The sequence below is a fragment of the Hyperoodon ampullatus genome, assembly GCF_949752795.1.
Source record: "Hyperoodon ampullatus genome assembly, chromosome: 15".
NCBI lineage: Eukaryota > Metazoa > Chordata > Mammalia > Artiodactyla > Ziphiidae > Hyperoodon > Hyperoodon ampullatus.
Genome location: NC_136928.1, coordinates 20,558,557 through 20,584,932, shown reverse-complemented (window position 1 = coordinate 20,584,932; position 26,376 = coordinate 20,558,557). Strand labels below are relative to the sequence as shown.

The following is a 26,376-nucleotide window of genomic DNA, read 5'->3' as shown; positions in this document are numbered from 1 at the left end:
TGCTAACACATATATATGGAATCTAAGAAAAAAATGTCATGAAGAACATAGGGGTAAGACGGGAATAAAGACACAGATCTACTAGAGAATGGACTTGAGGATATGGGGAGGGGGAAGGGTAAGCTGTGACAAAGCGAGAGAGTGGCATTGACATATATACACTACCAAATGTAAAATAGATAACTAGTGGGAAGCAGCCCCATAGCAAAAGGAGATCAGCTCGGTGCTTTGTGACCACCTAGAGGGGTGGGATAGGGAGGGTGGGAGGGAGATGCAAGAGGGAGGAGATATGGGGATATATGTGTATGTATAACTGATTCACTTTGTTATAAAGCAGAAACTAACACACCATTGTAAAGCAATTATACTCCAATAAAGATTAAAAAAAAAGATGTCAGTTAGGAAAAAAAAAAAAGTGAATGAGTCCAGAAATTGCTTTTCTTTATTGCTCAAATAAATCGAGCCCTTCTATCGGGGAAGATGAAGCATGAGTGTTGTACCTTCATGTGAGACTAGAACACCATTTTAACTGCACATTGAACTCTCATCAGGAAAACACACTGGTAAGAATGAAAGGAGCCTTGTCTACGTGGAACAGCTACTTGGTCCCCTAGCCTAGGGCCCATCACTTAGGAGGAACTCAACGAGACCAGAGAGTCAGGAAGCACATGGGGACCACCAGCCTCGAGAGACAAAGGCTCAGACTTAAGTGCTGTTCAAGCCCCAGTCTTGCTGTCTTTTAACCAGTGTAGACATTTATTTCCCAGACTCTTGCCCTGGCTTCTGACTCCTGTCACTGCCTTTCTACTTTGCACATAACTGCTGGTCTGTTCCTTGTCTCCTCCAAATCATTTTGGCCTAATTGGTTCCTACTTCCTATGGCCCAGAGTAAGGTTGTATACTTCATGCCCTGCGCAAAGGCCAAGGCAACATGGATGAGCTTAAGTTAGCCCCATTCTTCTCCCCAAGCCCTGTGTCCTGGCTCAGGGCTACACGGGTCCTGAGGAAGGGGCTCTTCCTTCTAGTTCTCACAAGGACACAGTAGAGAGGAACCGCGGCCCTGTCTGCTCCTTGGCCCCTGGTCTCTGCCTTTCCTACTTGCTTTCTGTGCTCCAGTGAATGGGTGAACACGGAATAAGAATTGTCTTTTTCACAGAGATGGTTTAGGCACAGTTTAAATCACTTGTTTCTAATAAAATAATATTTGACTGCAAAGATATATAAAGTGATGTGAACAATACATAGAAGACATGACAGTCCATAGCCACAAAGCCAAGTGGCTGTATCTGCTGATTCCGCTGAGACCACTAGGAAAATCTTAGGGGCTGTGTGGGCTGAATTCGCTCTCCCTCTGTCCAGCCCAGGAAATCAGAGGCTCCTACCATAGTTTTCGTGTCATTCCAGTGCCTGCCACGCTTGCTCAGGGCTGGCAGAACGCTTCCCATTTTGTATCAGCCTGATCCACGCTGTGTGTTCTGTCCATCAGGGTCTCTCTCTCACCAGGGACAGGACGGGAGGGGTGTAGGAGGAGGCAGCTCAGGGCCCATTTCACTGTCCTTTAGGCTGGGAGCGCCTCCCAGCGGTTTCTGTTTTACTGAGTCTTTTCTAGAGAAAAAATCCTTGGGATAATTCTGAGATGATTCCACGTGAATCCTTTAGAGCTTTTCACAGGCATGTGGTAGCGTATTTGGGTCCAGAATCTGGAATTAGGAGGAACTGATTTGAAGCCTCTCCAAGTGACAGTGGGCAAAACCCTGAGAGCTTTTTTCACTAGATGAGGTAGAGACTCCGGCTCTTGGAAGGAAGAGAACTTAATTAAAATCAATTTCAGTGTTTGATCCTCCAAGGCAATGTTCACCGCTGCTTGTAGTTCAAAGACACTGGGTCCGTTGACGTAGCTGGGGCTCAAGATAAATATTCCTCTTCTACTTTTCTTAATAATGCTCACAATGTCTTCCACATACACTGGAAATAAAAGATTTAATTATTCGACGTTGTTATTGGTTTTTTTTTAATGACCACTGTTAAAGATTTTATAAAAGTTCATAATAATGCAATTGACAAGGAAATTTAGTTATTTCTGAGATATACATTTTAAAGTAACAACTAGAATTATTACATTATACCAGAACATATAAGATTTTTAGAAATTTCATGTAATGTCTGAAACATTTATATTAGCATATTTCCATACAAATAGCCCAAAGAAAGTTTAGTATTAGTTGTTTTAGCTTGTTTGTTTGTTTGTTTTATACAGCAGGTTCTTATTAGTCATCAATTTTATACACATCAGTGTATACATGACATTGTTATTGTTAAACCTTGAGTCACAATAACCCTGAATCTCCCAGATCCACCCAGCGGGTTCCTTGCAATGGGCATTCTGAGGCAGAGGAAAGGAAGCCTGGTTTTCTTTATCACTTCTACAAAATCAACTCTGTGGACAGTTGAAGATATGCTCCAGTGTCTAGTGACTGTCAGTTTCACATTCCTCCCTGTGTTCTGTCTCCTCAAATCGCCAATTCCTCTAGGAGCAAAGCTCCTTGGAACGAGGTTGGCTGGGGTAAGAGAGGGGCATGGAATGTCCAAGGCTCCTGGGTGGGGCATCTCAGGCAGAGGAGGTCAACGGGACAGGATGAGGTCTGCACATCTGATTGTGCCCAGGACTGGGCCCGGGCCTGGGGAGTCTGCTGGACCCAGTCCTGAGTTTGTGGCAGGCACAGTCCCAGAAAGCAGGGGGACCACCCGTTTGGGAGGACAAGTGATAACTTCCTGCTGAGGAGCCAGAAAAGAGATCTTCATTCTGGAAGGCTCCCTGCACTCCAATAATTTTTTTTCCTGAAGATGGATTATTTTCCCCCTGTGGCAATTTTTTTTTATTTTTAAATTTTTAAATTTGAATTTTATATTGGGGTATAGTTGATTTACAGTGTTGTGTTAGTTTCAGGTGTATAGCAAAGTGGTTCAGTTAGACATATACGTATATCCATTGAAGATGGATTTTTTTGATGATGGAGCATGTCTCTGCAACACACATCTTTCTGTGTTGTTGCCCCAGAAGTTCTAAGCTCATGAAACCTTCCGGAAGATAAATAGCCCAACAGAAAGAATGACAAGACAACGTAGAGAGTGCTTGCATGTAACTCTCCATCTTGTGCTACGTTTTCTGTTGGCGTGCAGGACTTACCTCCTCCTGGGGCAACGTCTCTTTCAAGCAAACACAAGGTGTATCCATATTTGTTTTCCAAAACTTCAGGGAATAGACTCAGAGCCAAGTTTTCCTCACTCAGAGATGAAGTGGCCTCACTCTCAAGAGAGCTCCATTTCCCATAGGATATGAAAGCATCGAACTCCTTTTTATCTGAGGAAGAAGCACAATAAAGAATGCAATCCATTGACATAGCTTTTACTCTCATGGCATACCTACATACACTCGAACCATATGGTAAATGGATAAGAATTAAGATTTGGGATCCTTACTGCACTGATTTATTAAATGAAAAGCAGCACCTGTGTTCATTTCAGAATCACACTGCTGAGGGGTATTGATTATCCACCCAGAATCAGATTCTAATCGATGAGGCACTCCTGCACCTTCACTGACGTCAGATCAAACAGCTGGGGCCTTCTCTGATTAAATCACATGTTCTCAGGAGTTCCTCTGAGCTTTTTTTGCATCTGCAGCACTGCTGTCTCATTAGTCACACATCAAAGTGGAGTCTGCTTCATCAAAGCATGATAATACCCAGTGAGCAAAGCACTGCAGAGACCCAGTGCATTAGCGAGCTGACAGCACATGTATCTGTGTTTGAATCCCCATATGTAAAATGAGATAATAATAACTCCCCATCTTGCTTCTGTCAGGGTTGCCTGGGATAATGTATATGAAGGATTTGGTGACTGATTTATAGCAGGCACAAGATAATATTCATTCCTTTCCCTTTTAGATGGAAAACTATATTTTGGAACTTGTTTTAGGGTATTTTTAAGGTCTCATATGCCTCTGTTGACTCAACTATTATAAATGCACATAGACTCTGGGATGTGCTAAAGAACCAACTGGAAGCCATAGCAAAGCTCAAAAGTTAACCCACGGGCTCTGGAGGTGGACACAGCTGGCTCTCTTCCAGCACTTTGCACAATGCCTGACAAATAGTATTATTACCAAGTAGTAAACAGCAGTGCTGTTACTGATGCAGTTTGGCAGTTTGTTCAACGTGGACCTAAGAGGCTTTAGCTGACAGAAGTGTCAGCAACAGAAAAGGAAGAGGGGAACAGAGGTGGTCTGGCGTCAAGAGAGGAGGATGCCAAACAGCGAGGTCCTGGAGGTGCATCTAAGATGCTTCTCATTGCCCAGGTGGGGAGGCGGCGGCTCAGGGGGCGTGGCCAGCAGGTACATGCTGTGCAGTTCCTGTGTGACACACCGTAGTCAGCCTGATTTTTTTCACATCCCTGTGACACTCCAGCAAACTAGGATTTTTCTATAACCTGAAAACGTTAAATTTCTTCTGTAATAATATTAAGGAGTGGGGGAATTAGACGATCCCCACAATTCTGACATCCTATGTCTCTCTAAATTTTGGGATAGTCACAGGAAACAGTCTTTTTGCTGAAAAACATTAGATTGGCCACAGAGTGTAATGAATCACTGCGCTTGAAAACAGGGTTCTGCCTCCCTGTCAGATTACTAAAACGTTGCCTGTGCAAACAAGAGAGGACACATTTAAAGTACTTCACAGTTTGGGATTAACATATACACACCGCTATATATAAAACAGACAACCAACAAGGGCCTACTGTATAGCACAGGGACCTCTACTCAATAGTCTGTAATAACTTATAATGGAAAAGAATCCATATATATAGATAGATAGATAGATATAGATATATATATATATAGATATATAACTGAATCACTTTGCTGTGCACCTGAAACTAACACAACATTGTAAATCAACTATACTTCAATTAAAAAATAAATTAAGGTAAAAAACATCCCTCCAAAAAATAAGATATTTCACAGTAGATTGAGTCTTCTGTACAAGCTCTAGAATCTTAAGAAAAATAGCATTTTAGTAAAAGAAGTATGAAGTTGTCTAGGAGAACAATTAAGACAGTGATTAGATAATTTGTTCAATTCTAAAAAGCTATTTAAAAAATAACCGCAAAATACTCTTGGCGTAAGGACTTCTAGTGTGTATTCTCAATCATTGGTCTAAAGAAAAGTGTGACTGATGCATTTCTTTGCTGCCCCTTTTCCCAGTGATCTGACAGCTCTTCACTGAGTTCCTAGTGTGGGGAAACCACTGGTGTGCGTGTAAAGGGGCATCCCCATCAGGTAAGTATTTAATTGTCCCTGGAATCCAGCAGAAGGGATTCTGCTCTTTCCAAGCAATAGAATCATTCACTAAAACTGCCAACGTTCTAACCTTTGAGCCTTCCGGGACTAGAAAAACACACCAGCAGCTCTTCTAGTCTAAAGAAGCAAATGTTAATAAACGCTATTAACCTGTCTCATGGGAAAACTGACAGATACTTCATGGATAGTGCTAGTGCTAGTATTTTGCAGAACGTCACTCTTTTAGGGACATTTCCACATCTCCAAACCCCTCACTTTACAGAAGAAGTTAACTGAGGCAATAGCTAATGGGGGTTCTAAACCAAAATGCCTGGATTCCATCCCAACCTCTAACATTCCCTAGCAGTTCCACTGGGGGCACAGACTTCACGCCTCTGCCTGACTTGTAGGATTTCAGTGACGATTACAGAAGCTGATACATAAGCCTGGCGTGCACTCAGTCCTCAAGAGGTAATGAAAGCTGGAGCTGGCATCACTGAGTGCTTACTATGTACTACATGCTGTTCTAAATGCTCAATATGTCTTAACTCAAAGAGTCCACATTGCATTCACTGTGATTGTGATTACAACCCTACTTTACAGAAGAGAGAACTAAGGCATGGAGATGGTAAGTCACCCGCCATCTTGCTTCAGGTTGGTGAGTGGAGAGTGATTTTCAAGTCCAACGTGCCCTACAATAACATCGTTGGCAAGATTCCTAGTAACTGGGATGAAGAGAACTTGTTTCTCCCCTGGGCTCCCAGCCCTTCCCAGGTGTGAAGCCACCAGACCTGCAGGAGGGTCTCAGAGCCTGAGGGTCATGACTTCCTCCATCGTGGGACATCCATTTCTCAAGCCCCTCCCTCTAAGTCCGTTCTGAGGCGAGTTGGGTCATCTTACCCCCGAGGGTCTCATCCTTGTTTTGGTAGGTTCGGTACAGCAGCACTATTTCAATCCAGTACATGTAGAAGAGCGCACCTGCGGTCAGCACACCTGCCAGGGCCATGACGGTGCCGAGGAGGATGTAGAGAAACACCACTGCGGAGACGCGGCGGCCGTGAGCAGGTACAGGGGCTGCGTCCCCTCCAGCACCCGCCTCCCCTGTAAGGCCACATTCAGGCCAGCCCAGCACCTTTTCCAGCCCTATTATTTCTTATCAAAATCTATTGGAAACATTTCTCTTGAATCTGGACACATCTTAACTCACATCTTGAGGGAATTACCATAAAATGAACTCAAGAAAACCCAGGGTAATGGGTCGTTTCTGATTGGGGTGGCTGGGAAACTGACAAAAGCTACCTAAAAATTTTTTTTTCTCCTATAAGCTTCCACACAACCCATTTGTGTCCCTCTTATTGCATACTGTAAATTATTTTAATGTGTTATCGACCCTACTAAAGTCTAAACTCCCTGAAGCCCGGAGCCACATCTGACTGACTTTCTCACCTCCACTGTACCTAACACGTGGCACCTTTGACCCACCTCTATGGAGCATCCACCAGGAGCACCAAATGTGTCTTATTTAAGCCTCAGAAGCATTCAAAACCTGCTTGTTCTCTCATCTCTATTAATTGAATGAATGAATGATATCACCTCCATCTCTGAGCATCTTCTTAAAGAAATTTAAAAGCTATTCCTTACCAGGAATTTCCTCTCTAGCTTTAAAAGGCTATGATGTGTGATATATACATATCACTCCTAAACTGGACAAGAACACTCTTTCTCCCCTCTTTTTCTCCTTTACCCTCTGACAGCAGACCATCACATTCTCTGGATTTGGAAGCCAGGGGAGGAAAATAGGTAAAGGGAGCTAGGTCCTAGTACGATACCTGCCACATAGGGCATGCTCTGTAGGTCTCTGTAAAATGAATGAATGAGTAAGTGAATGAACTAAGGAGTGAATGAATGAATGATAGGCTTTTCCAACACAGCTCCCGTATGCAGAATTTTAGTAAGAGGACCAGCTCTGGAGGCTTCCCTGGTGGCGCAGTGGTTGAGAGTCCGCCTGCCAATGCAGGGGACACGGGTTCGTGCCCCGGTCTGGGAAGATCCCACATGCCACGGAGCGGCTGGGCCCGTGAGCCATGGCCACTGAGCCTGCGCATCCAGAGCCTGTGCTCTGCAACAGGAGAGGCCACAACAGTGAGAGGCCTGCGTACCGCAAAAAAAAAAAAAGAATGTTGTCTGGCATCTAGAGCATTTTGGTGGCTATCATCACTGTGGCTATTTCCTTAGGAAAGTTCCTCTCCTCCCAGGTGAAAGCAGGTGCATGCATTCTGCAGCCACCTTCAGGCTCACCTCCTTTCTTTTCTTTCAGTTGGACGGACTGGGTACTGTTCCCAATGGAGTTCTGGGCAAAGCAAATGAACTTCCTGTGAAGATCACTCTGAGTAACTTCTTTCAGGAAGACAACGCGCTCGATGACTTCATCCTTTAAGGTGGATTTAACACTAGGAAAGGAGGGAAAACACCACACCCCTTTAGTAACACAGATTGACACCCATTTGCAGTTTTTGGAACACGTGTAAGTAGATAACCGTTTGGCTTTCAGAAGAGCTGTGGGATCAGATAGTACAAGGAGATGCCGGAAAGACAGAGGATGCTCAGAGGTGGCTCGTTTTTTATTAAATGATTGAATCAGCTAAGCATCATTCTAAGCATTTACACTAGACTATAATTACTTGCGAGGCTCATCTGATCTTCCTTACTCTAAGAATTCCCCTTGAGAACAGATACAACAATTTAAGAATAACGTTAGAAGTGACTAGCTTCTACTGAGGGTTGTGTGTATCAGACGGTCCTCTGGTCCCCAGAGCACTAAATGTGGAGGAGGATCAAATCTCCTCCATGGCTCACCTCACAGGAGCCCCACCAGGTAATGGTGTGGTCATCCTGACCTGAGCAGCTCAGAACAGGCAAGAAGGTGGCTGACAATCCAAGGTCACACCGCTGGGAAGTGGCAGCGTGATTCCTGGGCCTGTGTCATTCTGCCCTGTCCAGGAAGTGTGCATCTCGGCACTGGTTCACAGTTTGGATTCTCTAAAGTTGCCCATCTGCAATCTGTCTTCACGTTAAAGAATATTGTCTCTGTGGATGAGGTTTTAGGCTGTTTTGTTTGGAGCCTACAATACCCACTCTTATTCACTGGATGCTTCCTGCCTGCCAGAAACTGTGATAAGCATATCACCTCTACCATATTTGCTCCTTACAGGGACCTTGCAAAGTGAAGTTTGGTATCCATAGATGATAGATGGAATGGTGGAGGCTCACAGAGGGTATAAAGAGCGTATAAAGTCCGTGCATACTCCCTTTACCATGCTTGACTACCTTCAAGTTTAATGCAGGATCAGCTCAATATGGGACCCAATGAGTTCCCTTGTCTTAGAAGTTCTTTCTAAATTTGATTACTGTTACCAAAACCCATCCTTTACTTTTTAAATGATGCATACTCTTCAAAGTGATATTACATTAGTCTGTTGAAATGTTTTAAAAACCAGGAGGAAGTGCTTAATACAGAGGCTATGACTTTGGAACAGATGTTGGAAAAATGAGGGACTCTAATTCCAAATGTCTAGAGTTTTACTTTCCATTGAGCCAAACTGTCTTCCCAGTAAATTCTTCCCACTAATCTGGGTTGCAAACTAAGTCTAGTTTCTCATAAAACTTAACAGCTTCCAAGAACTTCAAGACAGAGATTCCACATTACAACAGTAATCGGACCTACAGGAGAGAAGGAGGGTGATTGTAATTGGCAAATGTCTGGGTAAATATAAGACTATTTTTTCTTTCTTTAATTTCTTTAAAAGTTATAGTTTAACATATGCAGACAACAATAAAATGATACCTCAGTTATCGATATCCTGCCATTTTTGTATCATGTAAGCCTTCATTAATTCCCTACATTTACTCCATTGTCATTATATGGTTCTTTTTGGTAATATTTACCTATCTTGAAGTGCACAATGTCTAGGTGTATACTTTTCTTTTTCCCTCATGCATGGCATGAGGGATCTTAGTTCCCCGACCAGGAATAGAACCTGTGCCCCTGCAGTGGAAGGCAGAGTCTTAACCACTGGGCCACCAGGGAAGTCCCTAGCTGTATACTTTTGACAAATGGTTATTAGGGTATAGAACATTTCCAACTTCCCAGAAAGTTCTCTTGTATCCCTTTCCAGCCAATGCCTAGTCTACCAGAAGGAATAACAGTTCAGATTTTTTTCACCTTAAGATTCGTTTTTCCTTCTCTAGTTAGTTTGTTCTTTTTATTGCTGAATAATAATCCATTGTATGAATGAATGTAGCCGTGTTTTAATTTTTGACTATTGTAAATAAAGCTGCTGTAGGTATGCCTAAAAAAAAGAAAAAAGAAAGAAAAAAAAGGACAGCTATCTCACCTCTGGGTCTCCTTTCCCAGGTTGGATTGCATCAACTATTCCTCATTTCTCATATTTTCGGTCAGATCGCTTATTATTGTGCCATTTTCTCTGCATACGCTCCGGGCTGTTAAGGACCCCAACACTGGGGCCCTGACTCGGCCCACTCTGGATGGACGGCACAGGGGGGAATGGAGAATGGCTGACTAGGGTGCAGAATCCTTTCCCGTTTGTTCCATGTGCCAAGTCTAGTCAAGCAGCATGGGTTGTTATGCCTGCTTGTTAGTTTGGTGGGCAAAGCAGCCACATCAAATTGAACTTTAAAACAACTGATAAAAAAGTAAAAAATAAAATAAAAAGATTATTTTAGAAAAAGGTGGGGGGAATTTCCCAGTGGTCCAGTGGTTAAGACTCGGCACTTTCACTACCTAGGACCTGGGTTCAATCCCTGTTCGGGGAAGTACGATCCCACAAGCTGTGTGGCCAAAAATAAAAAATAAAATAAAAAATAACAATAAAAAATAACAATAAAAAAACCCACAACGGAAATACTTCATTCTATGGCCCTCTCTGAAACTGCATTTGGTCCCCAAGTTTAAAATTAACTCACACTTTGTATTTCTATACTTTTATTTGCACCACTAGTTGGCGCTAGTGGCCACACCAACTCCATCTATTTGTTCAGCTCTGTGTGTACATTTCAGGGGGTTCTAAAGATGAAAGCTTTTAGTGCGAGTTGCAGAGAATAAGTTCGCTAATTTCCTTCTTACCTTCTCCCCTCAGGTGTTGGGACTTCCCACTCCTGGTCAGAATCTTTGACGTACCATCTTATCACAGGCTTAAAGTTTATTTCGAAGCCAAATCGGGCTGTGCAGTTAAGAGTTAAAGGCTTTCCTGAAAAAAGGGGCCACAGAACACAGGAAGGAAGCCCGTGAGAACACTTTGTCCTGTGCAGGAGGAAGACACCATCTGGAAACTGTTCCCTGAGGCAGTCAGGTTTGCAGGTAAAACAGGTGTGCCAGACAAAGCCAAATGTCTACCTGTCTCTCATTCGGAGACAGGTAAAACCAGGGATGTTTGTCTCTACTGGGCAACTCTTAGATCTCAAACCTGTGACTACATTCTGCAAATGAAGATTGGCATGGTCACAGCACTACGGGTTCTGATGTGGTTTAAGGATAAACACCAGGAAAATGAGCAGTTTCAGGGACCAGCTCTGTCTTCCGACGCTGCTGTTGAAGCAGTACAAGGGTGCCAGTAAAGAAATACTAACTAGTATTTGCATATTAAATGAAAATCCTGAGGTTTTGGCGGCATGTAGTTTAAAGAAGAAAGTATTTAGATATTCAGCTGAATATTTTGAACGATACAGTGTGGACGGACATGCATGTTACTACGCTACCCTCTTCCTGCCCATTTTCTCTGTAAGGGGTATCCAGATACGCTCTGCCTCAAACTCATTATTCTAACTATGAAATGTTTAGGGACTCCATTTGAAAACTCACCTTTGCACCTTAATAATGCTTTCCCCACAGTAATACTTTAAAATTCACTGGTACCTTGTGTAACTTGGCTATTTTTGAATTAATTAATGTTTTCCCTGCTTCTTTCCTCCTTCCTTTCATTCTTGTGATTTTGCCCGTACTGTTATTTCTATTTCATAATCAGGATACACCGCTACCGCCACCTAGTGGTGATTTACCATAATATCTATTTTTACATTTCTTTCTATAATGATAAACATCTTTTTAGCATTTAAAAGAAACCGCCACCCAGTGGTCTTTTACCATAATATCTACTTTTACCTTTCTTTCCACAACGATAAATATCTTGTTAGCAATTAAAAGAACACTTATTTTATTGAAACAACCAGCACTTGGTTTTGAAGAGATGAGTTCTTATTTGGCTATGTGGGACGATGTAGATGTTATTGAAGCTGACAAAATCAAAGGGGACCACAGGAAGTCACTTTGCCTCTCTACCCCAAAGAAGACACTAATTTGGAATACAACTTATTTGAGCAAGGGTTGTAGTAGTCTCCTACAATTTATCTTAAAGGCTAGACCAAACACTGTATTTGTAAAGGTTAATGCTACCTAAGTTGGTTAACTGATTAAATTTATAGATTTAATCAATGAACCTAACCAATCTGTGTAACCCACTGTTCCTGGGTGGAGTAAGGAAGAATCTTAAAAAAAAAAAAAAATCTATGGATCATGCCTAACATACAAGTCACCTAATATATCAATACATCATCCCATATTTCTCAATGCAACCTTGTGAGGTCAGTTTTATTTTGTCTAGTTACAGATTTATAACCTGAGGCTTCAAAAGATTAAATAGCTGTATAAGATCACACACCTAGTCAGTGGCCGAGTCTAGATTCACCCCCAGTTCTGTTTAATTTGAAATCCCAATGCTCTTCCTTGTAACACACTTAGACCTGCTCCCAGAAGCAAAATATCATTCAAGGGTGATGACACCACCCACCTTACCAAGTTCTACTTCCAGGGTGTCCTTGATGGGATCCAGAATATCTGGCTTGAGATTAGTGTTTTTCACTAAAAGATGAAAATAAAAATTATTATTTGCACTGGGAAATCTGAAGGCCTGCTTCCTGAAGATTTGAACGCATGGTCACACTTTGATCTAAATGTTTTGGAACTTCCTTTTCAAATTTCATCCATAATATACAAGGCTAGAGACTCAAGTTTCCATGTGAAAATCACACCTCCAGAAATGACTGTGACATCAAGTTGCAGGTGCTAGCGAAACGTGAGTCCTTGATAAATCCATACCCGCCCGGGGGGAACCTTCTACCAGGCCAGCCCCGCGGGCCCATTGCACACGTGAAACCCCACCCCATCTTCTCCTCCAAGACTGTTTTCTGGTGCATCCGGCTGAGTAATCCAACAGGAAGGAGGACGCACCTGAGAGAATGCACAGGTTCGCCAGATTGGAGCCCACCCCTCCCTCCATCCTCAAATTCATGGTTTGTTTCAAAATAAAGGTGAGCTCAGCGCTTCATGAATTATTTTATCCCTCAACTTCCTGCCACAGACTTTCACATATGCCTCCACTGTCAAACTCCCTCCTGAAGAGGTCCCATCTCCTAAGAAAGGAAACTTCATCCCCTCTCTTCTGGAATGGTCCTCTCTTAATTCTCAGGGACCTCCTTCCCTCAATTACATTATCTTCCTCCTGTATCTTGGACTCTCTCTCTCTCTCTCTCTCTCTCTCTCTCCTTCCCATCAGCATTTATCCACTCTCAGTCTCTCCATCTTAAAAAAAAGAGAAAAACCCTTCACCTTATACCCCTGCCCCATTCATGCTCCTTCGTTCCCAGCCAAGTTGTTCAAAGAGCGCTGTGTGCTCGTTTCCTCCCTCCCTGTCCCTCCCATGAAGTCTGATTTCTGCCCCCATCACTCCACTGGCACCGCTTTGGCCAAAGTCACCAGTGACCTCCTTGCACCTAAATCCACTGGGCACGGCTGAGTTTTTTTTTTTTTTTTTTTTTTTGCGGTACGCGGGCCTCTCACTGTTGTGGCCTCTCCCGTTGAGGAGCACAGGCTCCGGACGCGCAGGCTCAGCGGCCATGGCTCACGGGACCAGCGCATGTGGGATCTTCCCGGATCGGGGTACGAACCCGTGTCCCCTGCATTGGCAGGCGGACTCTCAACCACTGCGCCACCAGGGAAGCCCACGGCTGAGTTTTTAATCTGCTTTCCCTCTCAGTAGCATTGGATGCTGCTGGGCATGCTCTCCCCTCCTCTTCCGGGTGCACGTTTCTGTGCTCTGAGGCTCGCCTCCCCGCTCTCTGCTCGCTCCCCTGAGCGTTATGGGCTTCTCCTCCTCTGCACCTCTTGTGAGTATCACTCCTCCCTGGTCTCTCCTTGTGGGGCAGCTCACGCTCCAGGCCTCTTCCCTATGAAAGTTCTTGACCCTCAAAATGCTCTCTCACCTACGTCATCAATTTCACTTCCTTTACTGCTCCCTCCCCACCCTTCCACTGATACCCACTTGCTGATGTAAATAATGACCTCCCTCTTCCCAAATCCAAGGATCGGTTTCCAGGCTTCCCCATATGAGGCCGTGCATCACTCCCTCTTTCTTGGGACACTTTATCGCTGAGCCGTGGGATAGTTACTCTCTGTTCTCACACCGCTTCTCCATCTCTTGTGGGGATGCTTCTCTGCCCCCGTGCCTCCCACTGCTGGATGTTCTAGGCTCTCTCCTCTCTATACTCCACCCCACGTGACCCCATTCTCCCTCGGCTTTAGATATCGCGCCGGCGGCCACCCTCACATTCACATCTCCCGAGGTAGTAGCCTGTATCCCAGACTGGTTTATCCAAATACCCACTTGTCTTGGTGACTTGATGAATCAAAGTCCTTTCAAGCTTAACCCTGAATTTCTTCCTCAGACCTGCTTCTCTTTCAGTATTTTTTCTGTCTCATTACATGGTGCCACTGTTTACCAACTCATCATGCCAGAAAAGTAATCCGTCATTGATTTCCCTCTTTCATCTTGCACATAAACTCCATCAACATGTTCTGCTGACACACACATAAAGCCATTTCTAATCTCCTCTGCTAAGTCTACTCGAAGGGTGACCAGAGACATCTTTTTAGAACATGATTCAAACCTGCTGCTCCCCAACCTGTGCCTTACACCAGCCCTTATGTATCCCATCCTACCCCTTCCACTTCCATCCCATACCATCCTATTCCACCCCTTCCCATCCCATCACATCCAATCCAACCCCATCCCATCACATCCCATCGCATCCCATCCAACTCTATCCCATCCCATCTCATCCCATCCAACTCCATCCCATCCCTTCCCATCCCATCCAACTCCATCCCATCCCATCCCATCCAACTCCATCTAACCCCATCCCATCCATTCCCATCCCATCCCATCCCATCTTCTCTCAATATGTTATAGAAAGTCCACCTCGTTGCCCAGCATAAAACCTGGCTCTCATACTGGACCCCTCCTTTTCCCTCTTTTCACTCCCAATTCCCAAAGCCTTTCACGTGTAACTTCCTAAGTATTTCTGGAGTTTGCTCTCTTCTCTCCATCCCTACTGCCCCTCCTAGTTCAGGCCACCATCAGCAGTTGCCTGCTTGACTCACAGCAGCCTCCTAATTCTTCTCTCTGTCTCCCTTGTTGCCCACCCCCCCCCAAACCCATGTTCTATATAATAAGCAGAGCGATCTATCTCAAATCCAGATCTATTCATGACACTCTCCCACATAGAACCCTCAGTGGCTCCCCATTTTTCCTTGGATAAAGTCCAAACTTACTAGAACAGTGTGATGTCTCTTCTGCTTCCAGATACCCTCAACTGACCTTCTCTTTCTCCCTGGAAAGCACCATGCTGTCTCTCATCTCCTGGACGTTAACTATGCTGCTCCCTCTGCCTGGGACGGCATCTTTGCCACCTTCACTGGGCTAGTTTGTCCTCACCCCTCAGTTCCCACCCAGCCTCGGGGTACCCAGGTCTGGGTCTGTGTGTCCCCCACATGCCCCGCTGCTTCCCTTTCTCTCCACTCATCACACCGAACTGTAGTAGCCTGTTTCCTCTCTGTCTGCCCCATGAGATGGTAAGTTCTGGGAGGCCAGAGAAAGTGTCTAGGCGCGCATTCTTACAACCTTAGCACCAAGCCCAGTGCCTGACACATATCATATGTTCCACAAATACTGGTGTAAGAATGAATAAATGAAAGAATGAATGAGTAAATGAAGAAGACAGGAATGATGACAAAGAAGACTTAAAAAGATGTTACAGAGGTTGCAAAGCATCCTCTGGGAGAGAGATAAGCAGATTCTGCCACTGAAAATTTGATGGGCGAGTTATCATGCCCGAGGGAAAGAGCAACCACGCTTGGAGGGGCAAGTGGTCCAAGTTGGGTATTTGCCTTCTAACCCCTCATCCAAGCAACAATCTCATATAAACTTAAGTCAGTGAGGTCTAAAGTATTGCAGAGTGCAAGGGCCAGGAAGTAAGCAGGGGAGTTTGACTTGGTCTCAGGATACTCCATGTGGTTTGTATCTTGCAATGAAAGAAGAGGAAGTAAAATTGATTACTATATTTACTAAGAGCAAAGTCAACCATTCTGTATGGTTATGTTTTGATATAGGCCATGATTAAATTGATTACATCGTACAGTTTACCCATGTTTTACACCTGTAAATCTAATAAGAATGACCCCAGGGAAAACCTGGGCCAAAAACAGACAAGTCACAGAAGACTAAGCTCAATGGGCCAATAAACAAACGGCAAGATATTCAACTTCATTAGTAGTCAGGGAAACATAAATTGGTATGAAAAAAAGAGAGTCCACTTGACACCAAAGTCTGAAACCACCAAATATTACTTGGGAATAATGGGAATCTGTTCATTGCTGATGCGGGTATAAATTAGTCAAACAATGTCTACGAACAATACCATGTGTTTATAATACAAAACACATTTTATAACATAAAAAAAATCTGTTTTATTAGTGGATACATACATATGTAGAAAAAGCATAAAACATAAATGGAAAGGATTATAAGCTAAGAGTGGGCTACATCTGCAAAGACAGGAAGTGGGAAGGCCTCAAGTTTTATCTGTATTGTTTTGTTTCGACAAAGAAACCGTGAGATGGAAAAACCATTATTAAAGCTTGTGATAGGTACATGAGTGTCACTTATTTCTGGGTGTGAAATATTTAACATTGTTTTTTAATTTATTATCTCTTATGTGTGAAATCTTGTTTATTTCTTTACATGAACCTTTAATTTTGTTTTTTTAATTTATCACAAAAGAAACCAGAATCAATGCGTAGAAAACCCAACTTGTGACAACTTGACTATGACCCAGAACTAGGCCTTCCTTGGAGGATGGAATCTAAGTTAATGGAAAATTGATGTTCACCAACATTCCAGGCTTTACATGACTGTAGGCTATGACTGTCTCCTTCCTCACCACAAAAAAAGGAAAAATATCACTAAGCCAAATAAGATAACTTTAACTGGGTAATTGGGGTTGAAATCTCAAATACTGAAACCAAAACCTCACTTACCAATGGTTTTCACTTGAACAACAGCTCTGACTGTCCATAAACTTGAATTATCTGACTGAGTGTAATCACACACGTATGTGCCTTGGTGATAGTCATAAACTTCATCCACTTCAATTGGGTTGCTCCTTTTTTCAGAGAGTAGTTTTCCATTCTAATCCAAGAGACAAGAAAATTAAATAATTTAACCAGAGAATTACTATTAATATTAAGCTCACCTATAGCGAAACTTCACAAATTTGAACCAAGAAAGGGGAAGGTCAGTCTGATATAAGGACATTGCAGAACATAATACCCCCAAGCTATAAAAGATTCTGCTCAAAACTATATTTGTAAGATTCTTACTTGAAATGAGAAGCATTTTCAAAGACAATTACATGTGGAGATCAAGACAGCCCAGCAAGAGCTGTTTAACGTGGTAAAGCCCAAAGCGTGATTCAGGCCCCTAGACTCTAGAAAACTCATAGTGGTCTAAGTGGTCGATACCTAAATGAATTTTTTAAAAACACGTATATTTATATTTCTGGAAATTGATATAGATTTTCTGTGTATTGGGCTTACATAAAGTTTCTTCTTTAAATAAATTTCACTCGAATAAAAGAAAAAATGTTAAACTGAAAACATTAAGTAAATAACTAAACAGATGTATCTAAATTTGACAAAGAAGGACTGGGATTCAGGAACAATTATTTAACTCCTAGTGGACTCAAAGTTGAGTGAGAACTAAAATTCAATTATGAACATTTCTCTCTCCTACTTAGAATCTCTCATTGACACTCCTTTGCCTTGAGGGTAACCTCTAAACTTCTTCACAGCCTGATCTTGCCCTGCCTTCCCCGACTCATTTCCTGCTTCGGCCCCTCTACCCACCTGTCATTCCCTACATAACCACGTTCTTTCTCTATCAACGTATCTCCCACCACCTTTCCCCACTGGGAAGGCTGTTGCTCAGTTTTCAAATCCAACTCAAGGGGTGGCTCTCACTGAGAGAAGTCATCAAGTCTCCCCGAGCAGGATCAGTGACCTCTGCTCCATCATCACGATAGCCCTTTTATTTTATTTCTTCGGTACGCAGGCCTCTCACTGTTGTGGCCTCTCCCATTGCGGAGCACAGGCTCCAGACCCGCAGGCTTAATGGCCATGGCTCACAGGCCCAGCCGCTCCGCGGCATGTGGGATCTTCCCGGACCGGGGCACGAACCCATGTCCCCTGCATCGGCAGGTGGACTCTCAACCACTGCGCCACCAGGGAAGCCCACGATAGCCCTTTTATAGTAATGATGCATTTGGGTGTCTCCTCCTGTGAGTTGTCGAGGGCAGCCTTTGTGCCAAGACATTTAGCTGGTCCTGGACACACTGGGGGGAAGAAACACAGATCCCTTCTCTGAGCGAGCTCTCAGCCTAAGGATGCACGTCTGAGCAGTAAGCCAGAGTATGGCATACTCAGGTGGTTCTGCCTCATAGGAAAAGTAGGGACTCTTCCCCCAGTCTAATCCGAGACTTGAAGGATATGCAGGAATCAGTCAATGCCAACAAGGACCTACTGCATAGCACAGGGACCTCTGCTGAATATTATGTGGCAACCTAAATGGGAAAAGAATTTGAAAAAGAAAAAATAAAGAAGAAAGTAATTGACATTTTAGGAACACTTGAAGCAAAGCCTGAAAGTAGGAAACAAGGCCAAGGTGAAAGGGCTGATGCAAGTAGATGTGTTTGATCTTTGTATCTCCAGGATACAGCAAGCAGGCCAGCAAGAATAAGGTCTTTGTAAATAAGGGGTGAATAAATGCAAGTCAGTTGGAAGAAAGGTTTGGAAGCATAAGAGTCACATGATCAGACATTTTTAGAAAAATGGCCGCTCTTTTTTGACTGTGGAAACTCTTGTAAATTTAAGCAAAGACTATCATAATCACCCTTGTATCTTTAGGGGCTAGGAAGTGGTAGGGGCACAGTAGTATTTATTGAATGATGGGGTATCAGTGTATCATTAATCTTATAATCATTAATCCTCTAACCTCTGTATAGCACCTGGCTTTCCAATTTCCTACTAAGAGTACTAGCAATATATCTTTCACCACTGCAGTCAAAAGAAAAGAGATAAACAACAAAAATAACAAAATATCAATAGTAAGAACTCATTACCTATGTAGACTACAAAGTTATTTCTCATGTGTATCTCGTATGAACATTCAAAGGATTCTCTGGGGGGCTTCCCTGGTGGCGCAGTGGTTGAGAATCTGCCTGCTAATGCAGGGGACGCGGGTTCAAGTCCTGGTCTGGGAGGATCCCACATGCCGCGGAGCAACTGGGCCCGTGATCCATAACTACTGAGCCTGTGCGTCTGGAGCCTGTGCTCCGCAATAAGAGAGGCCGCAATAGTGTGAGGCCCGCGCCCCGCGATGAAGAGTGGCCCCCTCTCGCCGTAACTGGAGAAAGCCCTCGCACAGAAACGAAGACCCAACACAGCAAAAATAAAAGTAAATAAATAAATAAATAAATGAGGCAGAAGGAAATAACTGCCCTTTAAAACAGATTAAAAAAGGATTCTCTGACTTGGTTTGCACAGGTTCTATGTCTTCCATTTTATAGATGAGAAAACCGAGGTTCAGAAATTTGTGTTTTGTTCTATACCATATAGCTCGTGAGAGGCCTGAGAATCTATCTACGTTTTTCTGATTCTGAGTTTCATGTTCTGATTGAGGAATTTCCCTTCCCCTTTGCCTGATGACTCGTAGAAGCAGAAATTCCCCTCCCCCAAGTCTCTGGTGTGGTTCCTGTGGCCCAAGAAAGAATTTCCAGTAGGTTGGCAAGGAGCTGAGAAGAGGGTCAGAACTGGTCAGAGCTGGGCAGCTGCAGGTAGGAAGTAAAACAAGGCCAAGAGGTGGGACTGACAAGGTTAAACATCTATCAAGAACATTTTAAAAGGAAGCTTCAGGGCACGGGGTAAAATTCAGAGATGAAACTTCTAGAGAACATGGTCATAACATACAAAGAACAGAAATTGGAGTGGAGGTGTGTCATAAATCACATGAGAAATTAACACAGAGGAGGGGATGCAGAGTTGGAACCAGACTGCAGCTGGGCCATAGGGAGGATGAGTCATTACAAAGTGGGCCTGACTTTTTTTAAAAAAAGATAAGTATGGCTTAGTGTGTATCATCAAGATTTTATGGGATGGAACTCAAACAAAACATCAAAGAGATAAGGGGCAAGAAATTGGTGTCAAGCATGATGGGAAGCTGATCTAATAACATAATCACAAATGATCCTAGTAGGAAAGAGAAGTGCCAATGAGGCCACATAGGAAATTCTTTGTTTTGCTCAGATGTGACACAGTCAAGAGCAAAATACAGAAGCAGGAGCATCAATCAGTGTGATCCTGTATAAACAGCATCAATAAGTCCCAGAGAGAACTGACACATGTGACAACCTGCGGATTGTAGCATTGTACACACCATAGGAAGTTGCCCGGTATTCTGAAATTTCACAGTGAGAACAATCGAATGGGCCAATGTATGGACCTTGGAAACAGCTTCCAAAAATCTAATCTAAATGACCTTTACCTCTTCCCTACCAGGAATTGCATCAACCTTTGGTCTGGCAAGTCTCACCATACGTATCAGCTCTCCATGTCCCTGGGCTCGCAGGATGCCACCAGGTGCCAGGGACAAGGAGAGCAAGGCCAAAGGAAATGAGAAGAAGTGGAAGGTCTATGTGTGAAAATTCCATGGAACTCAAGGTTCAGAGATGACCCAGCAGCCACGTCAGCACTGTGGCGTGTGAATGAGGTTGACTTAAACCACCAATGGAAAAGTCACTCAGGCACAGTCTCACTGCCAGGACGTCACAGCCATGTCACAGGCACCCATGTCTCGGTGCCCCAGACCCTTGCAGAAGAGCCTCTCCCACTGCCCTGTGTTATAATTCTGTCTGGTGTCAAAGATTCGTTTAGCTAAAGAACCAAAAACGCCCTCCCATTAGTGTAATATCATCTAACATGAAGTCTGCTTATGACAAAGCTATTTTTCATTATATTTTTATTTTTATTTATTTATTTATTTATTTATTTTCGGCTGTGCTGCGGGATCTTAGTTCCCCGACCAGGGATCGAACCCGTGCCCCCTGCAGTGGAAGCGCAGAGTCCTAACCACCGGACCGCCAGGGAATTCCCATTATATTTTTAGGAATTAGGAAAATATTATTAGAGTGAAGAACAGATAATTCCCTTTATTCTGACTTCTTCATCGTTCAATATTTCAGTTAAGAATCTCCAAGTCTAAATTTTTTGAGGTGTCTATCAAAAATATTTTGGAGCCCCCCAGAGGCTACAGCACATGGATTTATTTCACTTGGTTGTTCTATACAACCGGCAGGTTCATCCCTGGTCAGCAGTTTCATGTGAATTCAGTACCACCGTGTTTTCATCCTCTCAGCCAGTGTTAGTGTTGTCGGTTTTGAGATAATCTTTAAGCGTGAGCCACCCTCCACCTGAGTACCTGTGGTTTAGTGTGAAGAAGAGGAACATTGGGTATTATTTCCTGCCTAATGTCACCACTTTTAGTGATATGCTACTTCCATGAGGTCTGTGACTTTCCAGGATACTGTGTGTGTGTGTGCATGTGCGTGTGTAAGCACATGTACACACACATGCAATTCATGAATTTCATGCAGTTCATGAAACATAACCTAAATAATGACCTGTCCAAATCTCCGTCAGAAGATACAATTTTAACAACAGCTATTGTTTGCCTACTTTTAAGACAGATGCCTAGTCACCATTAAACACATCCTGACATTTGCAGTCAAGGCCCCAGAGAAGAGAAATAAAGCTTCCTTTTGTGAATGTCATAGAACATTAGGGTTTAGTTCATAAGAGCAGTATATGCAGAAAGCTGGCAACTACCATGTGCCTTGTGCTTACCAGAAAGTGAAAATAGCTTTCATTTCAGGGATACAATCATTGAAAATTCAAATGCATTTTCATTTTAAATAACGGGGCAAGCCTGGTTTGGGAACAGCCTACCTTGACGTAGTAAGGCATCTGTCATCTCAGATTACAAATACTTTTGAACCATGGGAAGTTTTGTTCTTAAAAGTGAACTGAAAATAATGAACAGAACCATCGGCTATTCTTACCAACCTCATTTTAGAGGTTATGAAATTAACGTGTTTCTTTTTTTTTAATTGAAGTATGTTGACTTACTATGTTGTGTTAGTTTCTACTATACAGCACAATGATTCACTTTACATATATATATGTACTTTTTCATATTCTTTTCCATCATAGTTTATTACAGGATATTGAATATAGTTCCCTATGCTATACAGTAGGATCTTGTCATTTTTCTATTTTATATATAGTAGTTTGTATCTGCTAATCCCAAACTCCTAATTTATCCCTCCCCTCTTTTCCCCTTTGGTAGTCATAAGTTTGTTTTCTATGTCTGCGAGTCTGTTTCTTTTTTGTAAATAAGTTCATTTTTGTCATATTTTAGCTTCCACATATAAGTGATATCATATGGTATTTGTCTTTGTCTGACTTACTTCACTTAGTATGATAATCTCTAGGTCCATCCATGTTGCTGCAAATGGCAACATTTCATTCTTTTTATGGCTCGGTAATATTCCATTGTGTATATATATGCCACACCTTCTTTATCCATTCATCTGTTGATGGATGTTTAGGTTGCTCCCATATCTTGGCTATTGTAAATAGTGCTGCAGTGAACATTGGGGTGCTTGTGTCTTTTCAAATTAGAGGTTTTTCCGACTTTCCCAAGAGTGGGATTGATGGATCATATGGCAACTCTATTTTTAGTTTTTTAAGGAACCTCCATACTGTTCTCCATAGTGGCAGCACCAATTTACATTCCCATCCACAGGGTGGAGGCTTCCCTTTTCTCCACACCCTCTCCAGCACTTGTTATTTGTAGACGTTTAGATGATGGCCATTCTGACCAGTGTGAGGTGGTACCTCATTGTAGTTTTGATTGCACTTCTCTAATAATTAGTAAGGTGCTTCTTAAATTAAGATTTTATTGAGGGCAGCACATTTTCTGTGTCATTTTAAAATATAAAATTGAGACCTTAAGCACACACTCACCCTCCCTGTACACTTCTTTCTACAATAATAGAAATATTATTTCTATAATAACACCAGTTGTCACTGAATCTCAAGAGAATCAAGTGAGGAAATATTGTCTCACCCATTGGTAATTTTACCTCCAGGAGACTCTGATTGCTAAGTTTTGGGGTACAAAAAGCTGACAAATAAACATGGGCCACTTTCTGGACTTTGATCAGGGGCAATTTAAAATGATATTTTTATATTAACAAACAGATATCTTTGGAAGTCCAATTTAAAGTTTTGCATGATTTCTTAAAGCAAAGTATTGAACTTCAAACAATTATCATAGGGACTTCCCTGGTGGCGCAGTGGTTAAGACTCCATGCTCCCAGTACAGGGGGCCTGGGTTCGATCCCTGGTCCAGGAACTAGATCCCACATGCATGTCGCAACTAAGAGTTCACATGCCACAACTAAGGAGTGGGTAAGCCACAACTGAGGAGCCCGTGAGCCTGCCTAAGGAGCCCACCTGCCACAACTAAGACCCAACACTACCAAATAAATAAATAAATATTTTAAAAGCCAATTATTACAAATGTAGGAGGTGATTTAAGTTCTATTCCCAGATTCCACCACCCTGGGTCAACTGACATTCCCAGACTTTGGAAGAGATGCTTACGCGGCATTTATATATCTGTTAGGACTTAGAAAAACTATAAAATACAATGGAAATGTGAAATATTTTTGTTATGAAGTTTACTCACATGTGGTTCATAACCTAGAATCATTCTGAAACTTGTCTTTTCCTGATTCCTGTTCCCTTTTTCTCTTAGCACTGCCCTCCCTCCCCACTGACTCACCTGTGCAAGACACGTGTCACCCGGGCCACCAGGTGCTTGCCTTAACTGTCTTCCCAGAGGTGTCCTCTTTGGAAAGTATTCCAGTCTCCTACTTCTTTCAGAAACCCTTCAAGACATGCTTGTTGGGTGTTCCTTTCACCCTAGCAATGCCCTTTGCTTTCCAAAGGCAGTAAAATTGAACAAATCTGGTCTTCTGAATGAGTGGGTGTTCATAAGTTTATATCTTAACCTCACATGTAATGTACTTGAATTTTAGAAATTTTTCTGGCACTGATCAAAAGGATGGTTCTAATAACTGGAACATTGGACTCTGTGGCTACCTAGGGGAAAACTGCTTTAGAAAGTCAGGTATTCTCTGTAGGCATGAGGCCAGCCTTTGGGAAGCTCTAGAGCTCAGATTCAGACTCACATTTCTATAAATTATATAAGGAGATGCTACCATAAAAACTAAACTCTGGCATCAGTTTCAGTGAAGTCATTCTTACCTGGTACCAGGTCACCTCTGGACTTTGTGTATCACTTTGGTGGCTGAGACCGGGGCAATAAATGGAGCCCATGCTACCAAGAAGAAGGAGTTGTTTATGTGATATGGAGCTCCCACAGGACATATTTGTCTTGGGTTTAACTTCTAAGATCATCTTGACACAACAGGCCTCATCCTGGGGGCTCCTAGGAAAGTTAACAAGGTCCTGTGAACACAGATGTTATATCCAGATAGTAAAGGATTTGGTAATGTTTTCAGATAGAAATGTGCTTGGGACTTACCTAATCCTAGGTCTACAAATATATGACCCAGCATTATTCATCTTTGTGGTCAAAAAATGAAGGGTGCTCTTGTCCTGGATGACGTGAGGATAGTTTTGAGTAATTTCTACTAGTGGATCTCTGTTTTGAGGTTGTAGGTACCATTGGACATCAGATAGGTTCTTACTACCACTGCAGGGCAGGTGTTCAGAGCTTTGGGTTGGTGAGAGTTGACTTCTGTGGTAGAAATGGGATTTCTGTGGCTCTGGAAAATCACAAAATAAGACAAACTCCTCCCCACACCTTGCAGAGTATGTCCTAAGAAGCTTTCCAGTGGAGCAATCTGAAAGCCACAATAAACAAAGGAACACAGAAACACATTAGAGGAATTCTAACATATTTACAAAGAGTACTTGGTTTCACAAGGGATTAAGCTCCCTTGGGTGTCTTTCTCCTTCACGGTTCCCATTTTGTGGGGAAAAGAAGTTCATGTTCTAATTCCCTCCCACTGGTCTTCAGCATCACCAGTAGCAACGGAGGTTTCCTGTTAAACATCCTAACCCACCTTTAATTCCTCTTCAGCTGCTTCCACTGAACACCCAGATATAGTAACTGGGCTCCATACTGATGCTTGGTATCAACTGAAAGCTGTTCACCCCAATAATTTCTCCTCCTACCCCCATCTTAAAAGTAGAAAGGAAATGTTCTATATTATTATGACATGCTGCCAATGTATCCCAGAATACCTGTCACTTTAAACTTGGACCATAAAACTCATAAGGTTAGCATGAAAAGTGAAAAACCCCTACCTGAAGTATTAAATCCTTTAATTTTCCCTCCTGCGATAAGCCAAAGAAATACCCAGCTCAAATAAAGCATTGTTCTCTCTGGGTCTTGTCATTGCTTCAGGACATTTGTTCTGTTGCCAGAGTGGAGGACATTGTAATTCAGGGCTCCACCCTGAGAATCATCTTCATTTCTGTAAATCAAGAAATGGGAAATGAAGAAATCGGAACCTGTGATCAAAACGCAAGTCACACAGGAAGCTTTGAAAGGGCAGGTCCTACCCAACAAGCTTCACATGCCCACACTTGAGTGGTATTTTCAACAGCGTGTGGCAGGTACTGCATATGTCACTTCTTACACAACTAAAGGAGGAAGGACATCTCAGACTCAGGGTACTGTTTGCACCTACACTCCGTACGGTGTGGTCTTTTGATGCCATTTCTTTATGGAATCCTTTTTCTTTTCCTAAGTTTCTGACCTAGTATGTATATTTTCATGGGTAATTTGGAAAGAGTTAAGTGAAAGTTTTCCTGAAAAGATCATCCAAGTTGAATGAAAATGTCAGGTTCTCCCCAATTAGGGAAACTAGTGCGGTAGCTCATGTGTAAACTTGAGAATGTCTGCACATTGCTAATTTGTAGTAACTGTTAGAGAATAGAGGATGCTTTACTATTTGTGCCCCAAATAAGACAGGAAAAGTTGTCACTGGATGGTGTTCCACCAATTCTCTGAAGTATAAAAGGGAGGGAAGGTCACCCTGGGCTGTGTTCATGGTGGTTCTGTCCCTCTTGTAGACAGGGTGGCTGTTGAAATTTTCAAACCATTTATAAGAGAGGAGAGATAAGGTTGCTGGGTGGGTGTCCTAGTCCATTCAGGTTGCCATAGCAGAAAACCAAAGACTGGATGGTTTATATCCAACAGAAATGTATTTCTTAAAGTTCTGGGGTCTAAGAAGCCCAAGATAAAGGCACCAGCATGGTAGCCTTCTGGTGAGGGCTCTTTTCCTGGTTCATAACTGGTACCTTCTCACTGTGTCCTCACCTGGGAGAATGGGCTACCCATCTCACTGGGGTCTGTTTTATAAGGCCCTAAATCCCATTCATGAGAGCTCTTCCCTCAAGACCTAAGTAGCCCCTAAAT

At 42.8% G+C, this 26,376-nt stretch overlaps 1 protein-coding gene across 1 annotated transcript; it reads right to left on the bottom strand.

The window, feature by feature from the left end:
• Nucleotides 1-1,591: 1,591 nt before the first annotated feature.
• IL18RAP (interleukin 18 receptor accessory protein) lies at nucleotides 1,592-25,329 on the bottom strand (the record flags this gene model as incomplete). Its single annotated transcript, XM_079720908.1, has 10 exons — nucleotides 1,592-1,965; nucleotides 3,188-3,361; nucleotides 6,239-6,376; nucleotides 7,637-7,788; nucleotides 10,482-10,605; nucleotides 12,207-12,272; nucleotides 16,785-16,935; nucleotides 24,192-24,375; nucleotides 24,472-24,793; nucleotides 25,260-25,329. 10 exons carry the CDS (start codon nucleotides 25,327-25,329, stop codon nucleotides 1,592-1,594), a joined length of 1,755 nt encoding a protein of 584 aa, XP_079577034.1.
• Nucleotides 25,330-26,376: the final 1,047 nt, after the last annotated feature.